Raw genomic sequence first — 14559 nt, forward strand, 5'->3', positions numbered from 1 at the left:
TTCTAACACATTGATGTGAAGGCTCATCTCTGGTAACCAGAGACACTGCTCCTGGAGACCTCTGATATGGTTCCCAGAGACACTGATCCTGGAAGAGAGACATCCATCACAATGGTAAAAGACAGATGGAAAAATGCAAAGGCCACCCCTCTGCATGCTGAGGAAAGATCCTTTCACCATATGAAGGGAGATTGTATTAGCCATGATAATGCAACATCTCATCCAGTGGGGTCTCTCTGGAGAGTAAAGTGTATATCAGCCCTGCAAGCGAAATCTGATACACAGTGTCATGAAAGTGTAAGAAGAGAGGTGCCAAAAGATTGACAGGCAAGATCATGTTGTCCTTGGCCACTTCCTGACCTACAGAATGAGTTCCATTAGCACCTAGAAACTGATCCTTTGGGAGGTATGCTTGCACTTTAACAGACTTCAGAGGAACTTCCATGAAGACAGGCCTCTGTACTGGGACTAGACTTGGCTTTTGTCTGTGACCATGAAGACCATTGGATCTGTAGAGAAGCCAAACTTAAAAGTATTTTCTGTGTGGAAAGTCTTATCTAAGTGTGGAAAAATATATCCTAAATTGTTACCCAAAACCCTTGGATCAGGGAACCACTGGGTTGTTGAGACAGAGAATGCTTGAGAAACAGGAGTTTCCCCTCCACTAATGCAGGTTTATTCCACAGACAGCACATTCCTATACTAAAAAATGTACTAGTTACCTTACAGGTGAGTCTTGCTTCCTATCCTGTTGATCAGACAGTTCAGGGTCTCACTAGGACATTCAGAGCTGTAATCCAGTAGTCAAATGAATTTTTGTTCCCCAGCTGTTTTTATACCTTTTGTTTCCTGTATATTCATTATTTTTACTACCTACTGCTCCTGGCTACAGACTACTTATAATTGATTTCCTACTACTGGGCATTTTTCTAAAACCTTATATACATAAACACACCCATAACTGCATACTTTTCTTATCACACATCCTCTCTCTATCCATTCGTCTCCCCACTATCATTGGCAATACTGATGCTTTGACAATATTTGTAGTTGCTTGCTCAGCTTGAACCAAATTGTGACCTCACCAGCTCATTTCCTATGCCACACTTTGCAATAGTGGACACCGGCATTTTTATGGTTACAGCAAGATGAATCTTGGCCGGGGGTCTTCCCCGGGGCTGCCCTGTGAACAGTTTTTCACCGAGCTCATGATGCACTCCTCTGATATAGCGGTAAGCCACTATCAAGTCCCCTCTCAACCTTCTCTTCTTTAGACTAAAGAGGCCTAGGTCCATCAGACTTTCCTTGTATGACTTGCCTTTCAAGTCCCTGATCATGGGGGTGGCTCTTTTCTGGACCTTCTCAAGTTTTTCCACATCCTTGTTGAAGTGCAGCACCCAGAACTGGATGCAGTACTCCAACTACAGTCTCACCAGTGTTGAGTACAGTGGGCATATCACTTCCTTAGTTTTACACAAGATGCAGCAGTTGATGCGTGCCAGCGTGTTGTTTGTCCTGCTGATCACCGCCTCCTACTGACAGCTCATATTCAAGCAATAGTCAGTCATTACCCCTAGGTCCCTTTTGCCCATGGTGCAAGTCAAACTGTCACTACTGAGCCTGTATGTATGTTGAGGGTTGTTTGCCCCTAGATGGAGCACCTTACACTTCTACATATTAAGCTTAATCTGGTTCTGGTTTGCCCAACTCTTGAACATGTCGAGGTCTGCCTGTATCTGCAACCTATCTTCTGACATGACCACACTGCCCCATAACTTGGTGTTGTCCGTGAACTTGGCCAGTGAGCTTTTCACTCCCTCATCCAAATCATTAATAATGTTGAAAAGCACCAGTCCAAGCACAGACCCCTGAGGGACACCACTGGCCACTTCATGCCAGGACAACACAGATCTGTTCATAAGAAGCCTCGTTGCGCGTGCGTGCATGTGTCTGGTTGCATTTGCGCACAGGCAGGCATGAGCGGGCATGTATGTGTGTGCGCGCGCGCACACGTGTCTGGTTGTGTTTGTGCGTGTGTGGGCAGGCATGTATATGGTTGCATGTGTGTGCGCATATGTGCGTGTGCACGCCTGGTTGCATGCGCGTGCGAGCAAGTCCAAGTCCTGGCTCTGAGGGCTGTGGGAGAGGTTCTGCCTAGCACCTGCCCCACAGCACAACTTGCCCCGGAGCTCCTGTGAGGCTGCCAGGCACTGGGCACTGTGGCTCAGCTCGGCCCTGCTCAGGACCCCCCACTACAAGGGCAGCCCCAGCCCACCCAGTGCAGCCCTCACGTTGGCTGCCTGTAACAGGTCGCCCACCCCAGCGCCATCTTCCGGGTCATCCGTGCCTTCTGTGAGGCGCCCTTGGAGTCCTCTTGGAACTCTGCTGTCCTGCCCTAATCTCACCTGCCATGTCTTGATGGAATTAGTATGCTAGCGGGAGACTGCCGATTATATTGGGGTCTCCCCTAGGATGGTCTGACCCCTTCTTTCTCTAGCTAGGCTTCTCCATCCAAACCCACCAAACAGGGTTTGACTCCGAGGCTCTAGCTCTTCCTTCCAGTGCCTGGAGGCTCTTGGCCCCTTTTTCTGCTCCCTTCTGAAGTAGGGCACTCTGCAGCCCAGAGGCATGCACGCTGGCCCCACAGACGGGGTCACAAGTTCAAAACCTGGGTGCGACCCCACCGTCCAAATAATATATACACTTGCATCCCCCAGGTGCTCCAGGCCTCCCTGGCATTTTTAAGATCATCCCAAAACTGCGCCCTTACTGGCATTCAGGCTCTCTGCAGCCCTGTCTCTCTCTGTGCCTCACTGGTGCCAGGCTGTGCCCCCCACAAAAGGCTGTGCCCTCACTGGCGCCGGGGTCTGTGGCCCCAAAAAACTGCGCCCTCACTGGTGCCGGGGATCCCACTCTGGAGTGGGTTCCAAAAATGAGGCCTCCTCCGTCCCCTAATAGCCTCACCCAAATCTCCGGTTTCATTCCTTAACCCAAAGAACACAAATAAACAGTCCCATCCGTGGGCAATATCTGCCACCCAGAAAGGTGAGTAAGGAAAACGATATGTCAGCTTACAGTTGCAGGGTTCATGTTTCAGCTCACCACCATCAGCTCCAGTCCTTGCTGCAGTGCGGCTGTCATTTCTCCAGGGCTTCTATAGCTCTCCTCTTCCTGGCTTTGGATTTCCCACCAAGCCTCTCCTGCGAGCTCTGAGTTGCACTGCTGGCCCCCTTACTGCCATTCAACCCAGGGTTTTTATGGTCCTGCCTCTTTGGGTCTGCTGATCCTCTGTCCCAGTTCAGCAGTTAACCCCTTCCTCACCAGCCCTCGGTGCCCAGAAGGTCCTGGCCTTATAGAGGTGCACTTTCTTCCTCGTGACAGGGTTAGGGTTCACTGTCCCATGCTGCAGGTAGCCCTCCAGGGCAGGCTGCACCAGCGACAGTGCCAGCACCAGGGCCAGGGCTTCTGCTTCCATCCCGCTCTGCAGCCCATGCTGCCTGGCTCTCTCGGCCCTGGCCCTGCAGCCAGTGAACAAGGAGCTGGGAGCTGTAGCCCTGCCCCCAGCTTCCCAGTGGATTTTAGAATGTAGGCAATGCAACACTGATCCTTATTGGTGAGTTTTTATTAATTACATGAACTTCTTTTTAATTATATAAAATGTTAAGGGGGCCCACACAGGCTGGTTTGCCCCAGACCCCACACCTCTCTAGGGTCAGCCCTGGTGGTAAGTATGATTCAAACAGGGACCATGGATTCTTATCCCGTTACCTGGATTAGTTTCTGAGAGTCCTTTTGTTCAGATGGGTTTATTGCTTGCTTGATTGGTTCTCTACACTGCCCCTCCCTTGTCCCCTCACTCCTCCACCTCCCCACCCCACCATTCTGCCTTTTGTATTTACATTTCTCTCTCCTTTATACGATTTTGTGCACAGCTTTTCACAGTATCTGATGAAGTGAGTTTCAGCTTACAAAAGGCTGTCTCTCACACTCACACACACACTTTGATTAGTCTATAAGGTACAAATCTACCCTGACTTCTACTTCACTGTAACCTTTCCCCACTTCTATGAGGTGAATACAGGAATCCCTCACCAAAGCCTTTGGGCCTTCCCACCTGCTTTGACTATCCTGGAACCATGGACCTGGTACGTAGCAAGCTTCTAGGTAGCTATGGTCAGTTGGAAGGGGTTTGGGATGCCAGCATGTATTTGCAGGGGACGTACAAGAATTCCTTCCAGGTCCAGGGTTGTCAACCAGGGGTCTGTGTACCCCCAGGGGTACTTGGAAAGGGGCTAGGGGGTACACATTGGTGGGCAGGGATGGAGTGCTGCCACCCCCCACCCTGCGCCGCCACCTCCCAGGAGCAGGGCCTGGGGAGGGCAAGGGCAGTGGCTCCACTCTGCGGGCCACACAGATGCTGCCCAGCCAGCTGGATTGGCAGGTGGGAGGGGGAGCTCGCATGCAGTGGCCGCCACTGCCATCCGTCAGCCTGTGCCGTTGCTGCCTGCAAGCCCTGCCCTCCCCTGCCTCCAGGTCAGGCCTGCACCACCCCCCTCCCATATCCAGACACTCCCCCCCCCCCCCCCCCCCAATGTCCAGCCACCACTGCCCCCTTTCCACTGCTCTGCCAGAAGTGTACCCAGAAGGGATACACTTCTTAAAGGTTGAAAAATCCCTGCTCTACGTGACTGGGCCCGGCAAACTGGGAAGATGAGGGGTGGGTGATTGGTTGAGATAAGAACAGAATAGTTAACTGGTTCTCCCTGATATATGTGCCTTCTGAGTTGTCCTGTCCTGATAAACAGTATATCTCATGCTAGGTCCCAAACAGAAGCAAAGACTCCCTAGGATCCTCCTGGCAGAAGACTCCTCGAAATCCTACTGATTTAATGGCAAGGCTATCACTAGACAACTTTGCCAATTTAGAGATTAATCCAATGAAGCAATGTTTGATGGAGTTGTCCTCAGTAAAGATCTGGGATAGTTCCTCCCACTAAGAGGACATTATCTGCTGGGCCCCCAAACCACAAAGGACATCTTGAGCCATCTTGTTCTGGACACTCAAAGCTTTAAACTTAGCTTAACATTGACACCAGTCCCAGTTGTGTCTGAGAGCTGCCATAGCTCCTATAATCTGCTTATAACCAGCCGATTCAATGGCTTTTCTGTAGGGACTGCTGAGTATTACCCTTGCCACAGATAGAGAGGGTGTCTAGGACCTCTGTTCACTTCTAATTTGTGTCATGTTCCAAGACTGGACAAGTTGTGGTACAGATTGAGAATGGTGAAAGCCCTCAACCACCCACCACACAAAAAGCCAACTTTGTGGAGTGATAGTTCAGCAATAGTGGAAGAGGCTTGCTTTCACATTTAGCTTTTAAAAACTCAGGTCACATGCAGGGCTTGCAACTCCAGAGAATTGGGACTATCACAGAGGCACAACCTCAATGGTGGTAGAGAAAGTAAAACACTAGGATTGTCAACTCCTCCTTACATTTGATAGGGAGGACAGGTTTGACTTCAAAAGCTACACTGTGGAGTACATCAGAAATATGTCTCATCCACTGCTATTTTTGATGCAGCCTTGACTAGTTTGTAATTCTACAACCCTGTGAAATCTGCCCATATCCTATATAAACTATCCGTGTGTTCTGTCCAGTCTATTCTTAAAATTACATAAACAACGTGTCCCTAAAAATAACTAGGGCTGTTTCCAGGAAGGCAGCAAGGGAAATAAGAATGCTTTATGTGCCTGCACTCTCACTTCTCATGAGCAATTAATATATTGGATAATGTGAGTGTGTAATGCCATCTTGCCTTACCCCCTCTACTCTCTTAAGGCAATCTCCCCTTCAGCTTGTCTGTCATGCCTTGGTGTGATTATGTCTTTATAACTAAGGGAGGCTGCACCAGGGCTCCCCAAACAAGATCTTATAGTGATGGACCCAGGGGTCACTGCTTGTCATTGTAACAGCTAATTACATAGTCTCATTGTATCCCCTTATAGCCACACCCAAGCCTTGCAAACCAATTATTCCTTAGTTCAGGCCTGCATTCTCTACCCCTCCTGGGCTCAGGCCTGTTTTCTTCCACCCACACCTGAGAACTTCATTTATCCTGACAACTCCCAGGTGCAGCCCTGGGTCCCTCATCTCCTTTCCATCTTCTTGGCCACTGGCCTCTGGCCCCATCTCCTCCACTGCCTTTCCCAGATGCTGGGCTTCCAGCCCTAGCTCCATGCTTCTCTAGGCTGCAGGTCCCTACCCTGTTAGTCTTCATCTGTGGCCCTCCTCAGCATCTGACCCCAATCCCCAGCCCCACTCCTAGGCTAACTGAGATCTCCAGGTTCCTTGGCCCCAGTAGTCTCTGGCTGTGGCCCTTGCTCAATCTTTGGCCCCTATTTCTGAATCCTGGCCTCATTCCTAGACTAGTTAAGACCTCTAGGCTCCCTGCCCCTGCTCGTTCTCCTGGAGTCAGCCTGGTTTTTTCTCCGGCCCCACTGGGCTATGGTCTCCCTGGCCCTGTTTCTTAACCCTCCTGAGCTATGGACTCCCTGGCCCTGCCTGCTCTCGACCCTCTACAGCTGTAGCCCCCAGCTTTGGCCGCTATTCTTCAGGTCCTAGCCCCGCTCCAGGGCCAGTTGAGACCTCCGCTGCTCCTACAGTCTCAATCCCTAAACTACCAGTCTTGCTTATTCCAGTTCAGCTGTTAACGAAGAACCTTACTACAGCTCTTCCACTCAGAAACTCTGCTCTCCTGGCCAGGCCCTGGGCTTATATCATGTAAGCCCAGCCCCCTCCCCTTCTGGGTCATGTGGCTCCTGATTTTCTCCTGCCACACCTGCAGCCTGCTTCATCTGCAGCCTACCTGCCCTTAAAGTAGGAGTACCAAGCCTGATCTTGTTTTGAGCAGGGGGCTGGACTAGATGACTTTCTGAGGGATGGGAACAATCTGGGTTCACACAGGCTTCTCCCTCTCATCTCACCTGTTCACAACTTCCAAGATGAGTCGGGTGTCTCAGCATTACCCACTAAGCACTGGTTGAAGAGAGTTACGAACGAGATGTTCAGGAGTATAAGAAAGGGCAGCAGTGGCTCCAGAAGTTGAGCCTTTCTAGTCATAAGTTAATGGTTTCCTCCAAAATACAAAGATGACCCTGGTGAAAATTACTAGGGATCAGGTTAATTTATCCTCCTGGCACTCCACAAATAAACAGAATTGATAAATGCAAATGGAACCACTAAATATTAATAGAAAGATCCCATTCCTAGCAAAAAGCATACAGAAATACATACCCTTGTAACAGACCTTACAACTCAATTCAGGCCAAAACAGCAAATGGATTTGGGTAGAGGAACCTCGGAGTATCCTTCCATCAGGCTTTTCCATTGTAAACAAATGGCTGTTAATTTGAGAGTCACCATTAGACAAACTGCAGCAGCAGCACCATACTGGGAGAGCCAAATCAGATATTTAGCTTTAGGGCTTCATGGCCCCAAACCTAGATCTGAGAAACAAACTGAAAATGACTGCAAATCCTGGAATGCAATAATACCAAGATTTTTTCTAGAAGCCTGCTTTAGCTCTCCTCATCAATCACTGCTGAGAAGAAAATCACTGCTGGGACGGGAATATCTAGCAGTAGGTGAGGATCACACATAGTTTCTAAAATAATCAAATGGCATGGTTAGATGGATCAACTCCCCATCAAAGCAACTCTTTCCTTTGCCTATCTCCACTTATCTACTAACATTACCTCCATCTTAGTTGAGGCCAGAATCAGTCATCTTTTATACCAATCCTAGGTTCAGCTAGACACTGCACTGCCAAAGAGGAACTCTACATCCTTCATCAGCGACTTGGATGAGGGAGTGAAGTGTACTCTGTCCAAGTTTGCGGATGACACAAAACTGTGGGGAGAAGTGGACGCACCGGAGGGCAGGGAACAACTACAAGCAGACCTGGACAGGTTGGACATGTGGGCAGAAAACAACAGAATGCAATTCAACAAGGAGAAATGCAAAGTGCTGCACCTAGGGAAGAAAAATGTCCAGCATACCTACTGCCTAGGAAATGACCTGCTTGGTGGCACGGAAGCAGAAAGGGATCTTGGAGTCCTAGTGGACTCCAAGATGAACATGAGTCGGCAGCGTGACGAAGCCATCAAAAAAGCTAATGGCACTTTATCGTGCATCAGCAGATACATGACGAACAGAACCAAGGAGGTGATACTTCCCCTCTATCGGGCGCTGGTCAGACTGCAGTTGGAATACTGCATGCAATTTTGGGTGCCGCACTTCAAGAGAGATGTGGATAACCTGGAGAGGGTCCAGAGAAGGGCAACTCGTATGGTTAAGGGCTTGCAGGCCAAGCCCTATGAGGAGAGACTAGGGCACCTGGATCTCTTCAGCCTCCGCAAGAGAAGGTTGAGAGGCAACCTTGTGGCTGCCTATAAGTTCATCACGGGGGCACAGAAGGGAATTGGTGAGGCTTTACTCACCAAGGCACCCCTGGGGGTTACAAGAAATAATGGCCATAAGCAAGCAGAGAGCAGATTTAGACTAGACATTAGGAAGAACTTCTTCACAGTGAGAGTGGCCAAAGTCTGGAACGGGCTCCCAAGGGAGGTGGTGCTCTCCCCTACCCTGGGGGTCTTCAAGAGGTTAGATAAGCATCTAGCTGGGGTCATCTAAACCCAGCACTCTTTCCTGCCTATGCAGGGGGTCAGACTCGATGATCTATTGAGGTCCCTTCTGACCCTAACATCTATGAATCCTACAGCTTGAAGTCTGAATAGAAAAAGCAGATCTCTGTTCCCTCAGTAGTAGGCTGTTATCACGCATAGCAGGACTGCTCCTACTAAGCCTATTCAGAAGACAAATGATGCCAGCAGTGTCCCTCTGTGAATTTTGCATTGGAGCTGCACTGCCTCGAGAGTGGTGCTAAACAGGTATGTGCTTCTTTAGGCAGAGATATTCAAAACCCCAAGGCAGTCAAGATCCCACATTCCAAAGAGTTGTCTAAAATTAACACCCCCTTACTAAATAAGAATTTTTTACTAAACAAAGTGATTCCTTTAAACAGATAATGTGCATATTAATCTCTGAAGGTAAATTACTCATGAAGCTACGAGGTGGAGGAGCAGAAGGTAAAAAGAATGACTCTTTGATCTGGTTTCCATTATAGCTATATCAAGCTAGCCATATTTCCTGTCATATTTCCAGTTTCCTCCTCTGTGTGGGTGGAAAGGACTATTGAGTTTACCACATTTATATCTTTTCTTAGGGAAAGAAATTATAAAAAGTTCAGTAGAGAACAATGAAATAATATCAGTTGAGACCAGAGTACAGGAAAAGGCTTATTTGTACTTTATAATCTCACTATGACTGAGCAATCAAAAGTCTAGATACCCAAAGATTTTATTCTATTACACAAGAGGAATGATTGGATAAGGGCACTAGTCTTCAGGGTAAAAAATCCCAAGCTCCAAGTTAGCAGCGGATTCCCATGCCAATGGCCATGAATGTCCCAAATGTGCCACCACTCTGCATCATGGTTTTGCCAATTCCACCCATCAGTTCTCTTCCTCTCATGCCAATCCTGAAAGAAAAAAAAAACCAAAAGTGTACACATAAACAGATTAGAGCCATTCTACAGCTGAAGCAATAATACATCTTAGAAAAAAGTCAAAAGCAATTCTGATTTGCCCACCTACCTTTTGGTATTCTGACTGGCAGATTATAACTCATTCTCATCTAGGTTTTTAAACCAAATTTTCAGTTTTGGAGCAAGTGGCTACAGGGTGCATAGGGTAAGAGAAGAAAATGGATACATTCCCTTGTACCTACCACCCACCAGAAGTATTTCTGCAACATGTCAGCTATATTCAGGAGAATTTGTTCTCTTCTGTATACATGGAGTGCCAGTGGGTGCAGAAGGTCTAAACTCTTGCATCTGTATCCTGTCTGGCCATTCATACAAGAAGCAGTAGATTTCACTTGGTTTAAAAGGATACTAATGACTTAAATATTACATTATAAGCTAAATCCTGTACTGCTAACACCATCTTCAGTTTTTAAAGCTCAATTAACAATTTGTTCCGATGAACATTTGGCCCCCATTTGCTTTTCTCTCAGGTTAAACAATGAAAATAAGTTAGCTCAGTTTATTTATCACATTCTACTTAATTCAATATTTGGGGTTAAAAGACAGAATGTTACAGTATATAAACAGGTATGCATGCTGGAATTAAAAAAAAAAAAAAGTGCTGGAGGTATCTTTTTAATGTACCATAGGTCTTTATATTTTTTTACAATAAATTTTCATTGTATTTCAGAAACTTATGGCCCTTTAATCAAGTTAATGCATTCCATACTATTATAGTACATATGAATGACATGCACAATGATCTGAAGACCACCATCACAGATTTACTTTTTCTTTTACAATCTTTTTAGAGCATATTATATGGTTGTTTTTCTCCCATTTAGGTGGTCACTACCAAATATCACTGCTGCTAGCTAAAGACAATTAAGTGCCTATATATTTTTGCTCTAATTACTCATCAGTTTATCAGTCCTTTTAGATTATGATGTACATACGGAAAATGTAGTATCTTGTCTCAACTGGAAGCTTTCTGGGATACAGACTTGTTTTAATTTTGTGTCTGTATACTCCATTATGAGATCCTGGTCTGTAAGTAAAGGTACTAGGCACTGCAATAATTTATTAGATTTATATGGTACCCTCCCCTCAAAATGCTCAGGGCAGCAAACAATAAAAGATAAAATTACTTAAAAAATGGAAAAAATATTTAAATAAAATTGTTTATAACAACAAATTTCCCAAATGATACTTAAAAATCTTAAAAATTCCATCCCAGCCCCATTCCCCTGCCTCTCACCTAGGAGAGCATCCACACCCTGCCCAGCCCAACCTTGCTTCCCAATTCATTTATTTAATTAAAAACAGAATTGTTCTTCCCACACTCCCCGTATCCCTTCCCACTACTCCTTCCTTGGCTCTCACCCATAGAAGTCCCCTTCCCTCTCCCCTAAAGTCTTTCCCTTTCACAGGGGGACATAGCCATCCCCAAAACACAGTCATCCTCAACCATATTATTCGATTCAAAAGAATTATAACAAGAATTACTAAAAGAGTCTCTGTTGCTGCCAAAGTGTGTTGCTAAAGATGCCCTTTAGCACTGCCAGAGTGGCATCCATCCTGGGAGCTTGTTAAGGAGGCCTGCAAGCTTTGCAGGGGCTTTAGATGGCTGGGTTTTTTCCCCTCCAGCTCAAGTAGCCAAGATGGTGCCTGCACTGGATCCCAGCCCCCCTCCTGCCCCCCAGGCTGCCATCCACAGGGAAAAAGAGTGGACAGCAATGTTAGCAGCCCCCAATGAGAAGGGAGCTGCAGCAGTCCATGGAGGATCTAGGAAGCAGTATAAAGAGCAGTCTTCAGCACAGATTAGCCCACAGGCTTAGTAGGGGCTGCAGATTTACTGAGCCCTTTTCCCTTCCAGCTTTGGTGGCCAAGTTGGTGCCTGTGCTGGGACCTGGTCCCTCCCCAATTTCAGCTGCCACCCAGGTATGTGTTATAATAAAAGCAACTACCCTGAAGTGGCAATTGAGTTAAATTCTAGTCTAACATATGAGTGTGTTGAGAGAAATAATTAGACGTGTTAGCCTAAAGTCAGACAGCAGGCAGGGCAGGGTGGTGCCTTAGAAGTGGCACTAGTAGTCCCTAAAATCAGTGCATTCATAAAGAATCAAAACAAAATGTAAAGACAAGAGAAGACCCTGCAGGATCCCACATTCAACCTTACTGCTAAGAGGTTATTTTGTGTTCAGATTCACAGTGCCAAACATAAGCAGTTCACCTGGTTCAAATTTTTGACTCATCTCTTAAAAATATTTTTTCTTCAGGATTTATCTAAATCCCTTCAGAAAAGGGATTGAATAATATTTTGAGAGTCAGTCTATATTGAACTTCAGCCATGACAGGTAATCCATTCACAAATGAGCTGTCTCCAACCTGGTTCCATTTTGTAGCATAAATGGAACAGTGCTCAAACACCCAAAGTCTTGGCATAGTTTAGAGTCCCAACAATCAAAACTAACTACTAAAATGGAACCAAAGGCAGCAAGGTAGTTAGCTATGTTAATCTGAACTCAGGTAGAAGGTGGGGGGGGGTAGCATCTCAGGTGGCATCAGCTAGTCTTTAAGGTGCCACCCTGCCCTACTTTTTGCCAAAAATGAACCAAGTCTACACATCCCCTCCTCAGTCTCAGTGTAACAGGGCCAAACACTATTAACAAAGTATGTAAATTCGCCTTTTCTGCAACATACCTGAGGCTGGAAAATGTGCCAAACAGTGCCCCTGCTGCCATTCCAACAGCAAAGCCCATCATGAAGCCCATTTTCACTCTGTCGAAACAGTTAGGCTGGGACTGTCCATATGGCCCCACAGTCACAGGCATCTGAAAAAGAAGCAAGACACTAAAGCAAACACAGATCTCCCCCTTTTCTTCTGAGTGGCAAGCTTCCTGCTGCAGAACTATACAAGTGCACTGGGTTAATGCCTTGTTCGTTAAACTACAACTACTTCGCATCTAAAGAAAACTTTTCTAGTGGGAAAAGCAAAACTCAGTGAGGAGACCTGATTCCAGAGCCTTGGCTTTTTCTTCTCTCCACTCTTCAGTCACCAAGTAGGCTATACAACAGTGAACCCAGTAGGTTTGCATAGCCTTGTACCCTGAGACAATAAGGGGAGCAGCCAGGAACAAAAGGGCTTCCCTTTATATATGGCAACACTTAGTTTGAAGGCAAACTTATTTTGCCCACGTGAAAGCCTTCAAAACCCTGGAAACAGCCATCATATTTCTGATAAAAGATTTGAAGGGACTTTCAGGTCAGCAGGAATATGTTTTACTAATAAGTCTTGCCTGGAGAGCTTCCTAAAAGCACAAATCCTTCCTTTCCTGAGTATATCACCTTTGCAGCATCCCCAGTTTCCACAGACTAAGGCACAGAACCACCATCTCCTAGATCTAATGGCCCAGAGCTCACCATCTAAACAGCCTTTCTAATCTGCTGATTTTTAAGTTGCAAAAAGAAAACTGCCAACCTGCTGAGATGGGACAAACACGGAAAACCAGAATATCTGCTCCAGGAACTCAGCATCAAGAAATATGGCAGAACCATGGTTTGCACAAGAGGTTGCATTTCTCTAGGTACAACATGCTCTGTGCAAGCTGCAGTTCTTAGGAAGGTTCCTGACTGGGGCTTCAGGACTTAGCAATCCTGTTTCTAGAAAAACCTGCAAGGCCTGGGCAGCAGCAGGGGAGGTCCTGTGGAGCCCTTGGTGAACTGTTGGGCAGGTACTCGTGGAGTGTAGCTTCCAGTGACTCACGCTGGCTACCCATGGAGCAGTGCTGCTCTCCCAGGCTGAGATCAGGAGTAGCATGAATGACTAGTGCCTCCCAAAGCTGGGGGGGGGGGATGGAGACAGCCCACAGGCAGCGGCAGCAGTACTGGTGGCAGTGAGTAGGGACCACTTGTAGGTGGTCGTGGTGATGTCGGTGGTGAGGGTGGGCCGAGTGGGGAGCACCGCAGGTGGCCACGGTGGGGGGGGGGGGTGAGCAGTGTTAGCCAATTGTGGGGGGGGATATCCCCCCCTGTGCTCCCCCTACACATCACCTGAGGAGTAGGGTTACTATACATCCAGATTTTCCCAGACATATCCTCTTTTTGGGTCCTCCTATCTCTGTTTGGGCTGTTTTTTTAAAATATTAGCAAATGTCTGGGGTTTTGCTCTGCCTCTGCTTTCCTGGCACTTCCTGGCTTGCCTGAACAAGGAGCTGTTTGGGACTCGGGGGAGGGAGGGCAGAGCCATCACCTGAGTTTGCACTGGCACTGGCAACTGCAGGCAGGTAAGTGTGTGTTTGTAGGGACACCCCTGGCTTCAGCTGCTGCCACTCTGGCCTGGCCATGCACTGGTGTGCAAGCACACACGTGTCTGCCTGCCAGGGCTGCAGGATGGAGGTGCCTGCCCCTCCAGCGAGGGAAGGCGGGTAATTCTCGGGAGCAGCAAGGCTGGGGGACAAGGGGCTATGGGTCGGGAGTGAGAAGCACCGGCAGGGATGGCGCGGCTGTGGCTTGGGAGAGAAGGGCAGAGGCAGGGCACCGGCATATCACTGCCGGCCCCACAATCAAATACTTCTCCCACGGGTGTTCTTTCTTGAAACTAGAAATATGGCGACTCCGGTCAGGACCCCATGTAGGACAAGCCAAGAGCAGCTCCCGCCTGGGATAACACGGAGCTCGTGACTGCGCGTGCGGTCTCCGCGGCGGCGCCTCCCGCTCGCTGCGCCGGGCCCGCGAGAGGCAGCAGGGAAGAGCCGGAGACCAGCTCGCGGAGCTGCCCGTAGGGCCTCACCTTGCGCCTCGGTCGATGCTGCGTTCCTCCCTCGCTAGCCCTCACTTCCGACTCGCTCTGGTGACGCATGCAGTCCTTCCGGGTTGCAGGTGAAAGGTCAGGGGCGGCACCTGGCCGGCCCA

At 47.9% G+C, this 14559-nt stretch overlaps 2 protein-coding genes across 2 annotated transcripts in view; one reads left to right on the forward strand and one right to left on the reverse strand.

The window, feature by feature from the left end:
* Window positions 1–9401: 9401 nt before the first annotated feature.
* Window positions 9402–14521, reverse strand: ROMO1 (reactive oxygen species modulator 1). Its single transcript, XM_006269144.4, has 3 exons — window positions 14438–14521; window positions 12349–12479; window positions 9402–9600 (listed from the first exon to the last, which is right to left on the reverse strand). Exons 1-3 carry the CDS (start codon window positions 14504–14506, stop codon window positions 9492–9494), a joined length of 309 nt encoding a protein of 102 aa, XP_006269206.3. The 5' UTR covers window positions 14507–14521; the 3' UTR covers window positions 9402–9491.
* The window catches only part of NFS1 (NFS1 cysteine desulfurase), a 28262-nt gene continuing 28192 nt past the window's right edge, over window positions 14490–14559 (forward strand). Inside the window, exon 1 of the mRNA XM_059733320.1 lies at window positions 14490–14526. Within this exon, the coding sequence (XP_059589303.1) occupies window positions 14505–14526 (22 nt within the window). The 5' untranslated portion in view covers window positions 14490–14504. The remainder of the gene's footprint in view (window positions 14527–14559) is intronic.

Source organism: Alligator mississippiensis, chromosome 9, assembly GCF_030867095.1.
Source record: "Alligator mississippiensis isolate rAllMis1 chromosome 9, rAllMis1, whole genome shotgun sequence".
In the NCBI taxonomy this organism is placed as follows: Eukaryota; Metazoa; Chordata; order Crocodylia; family Alligatoridae; genus Alligator; species Alligator mississippiensis.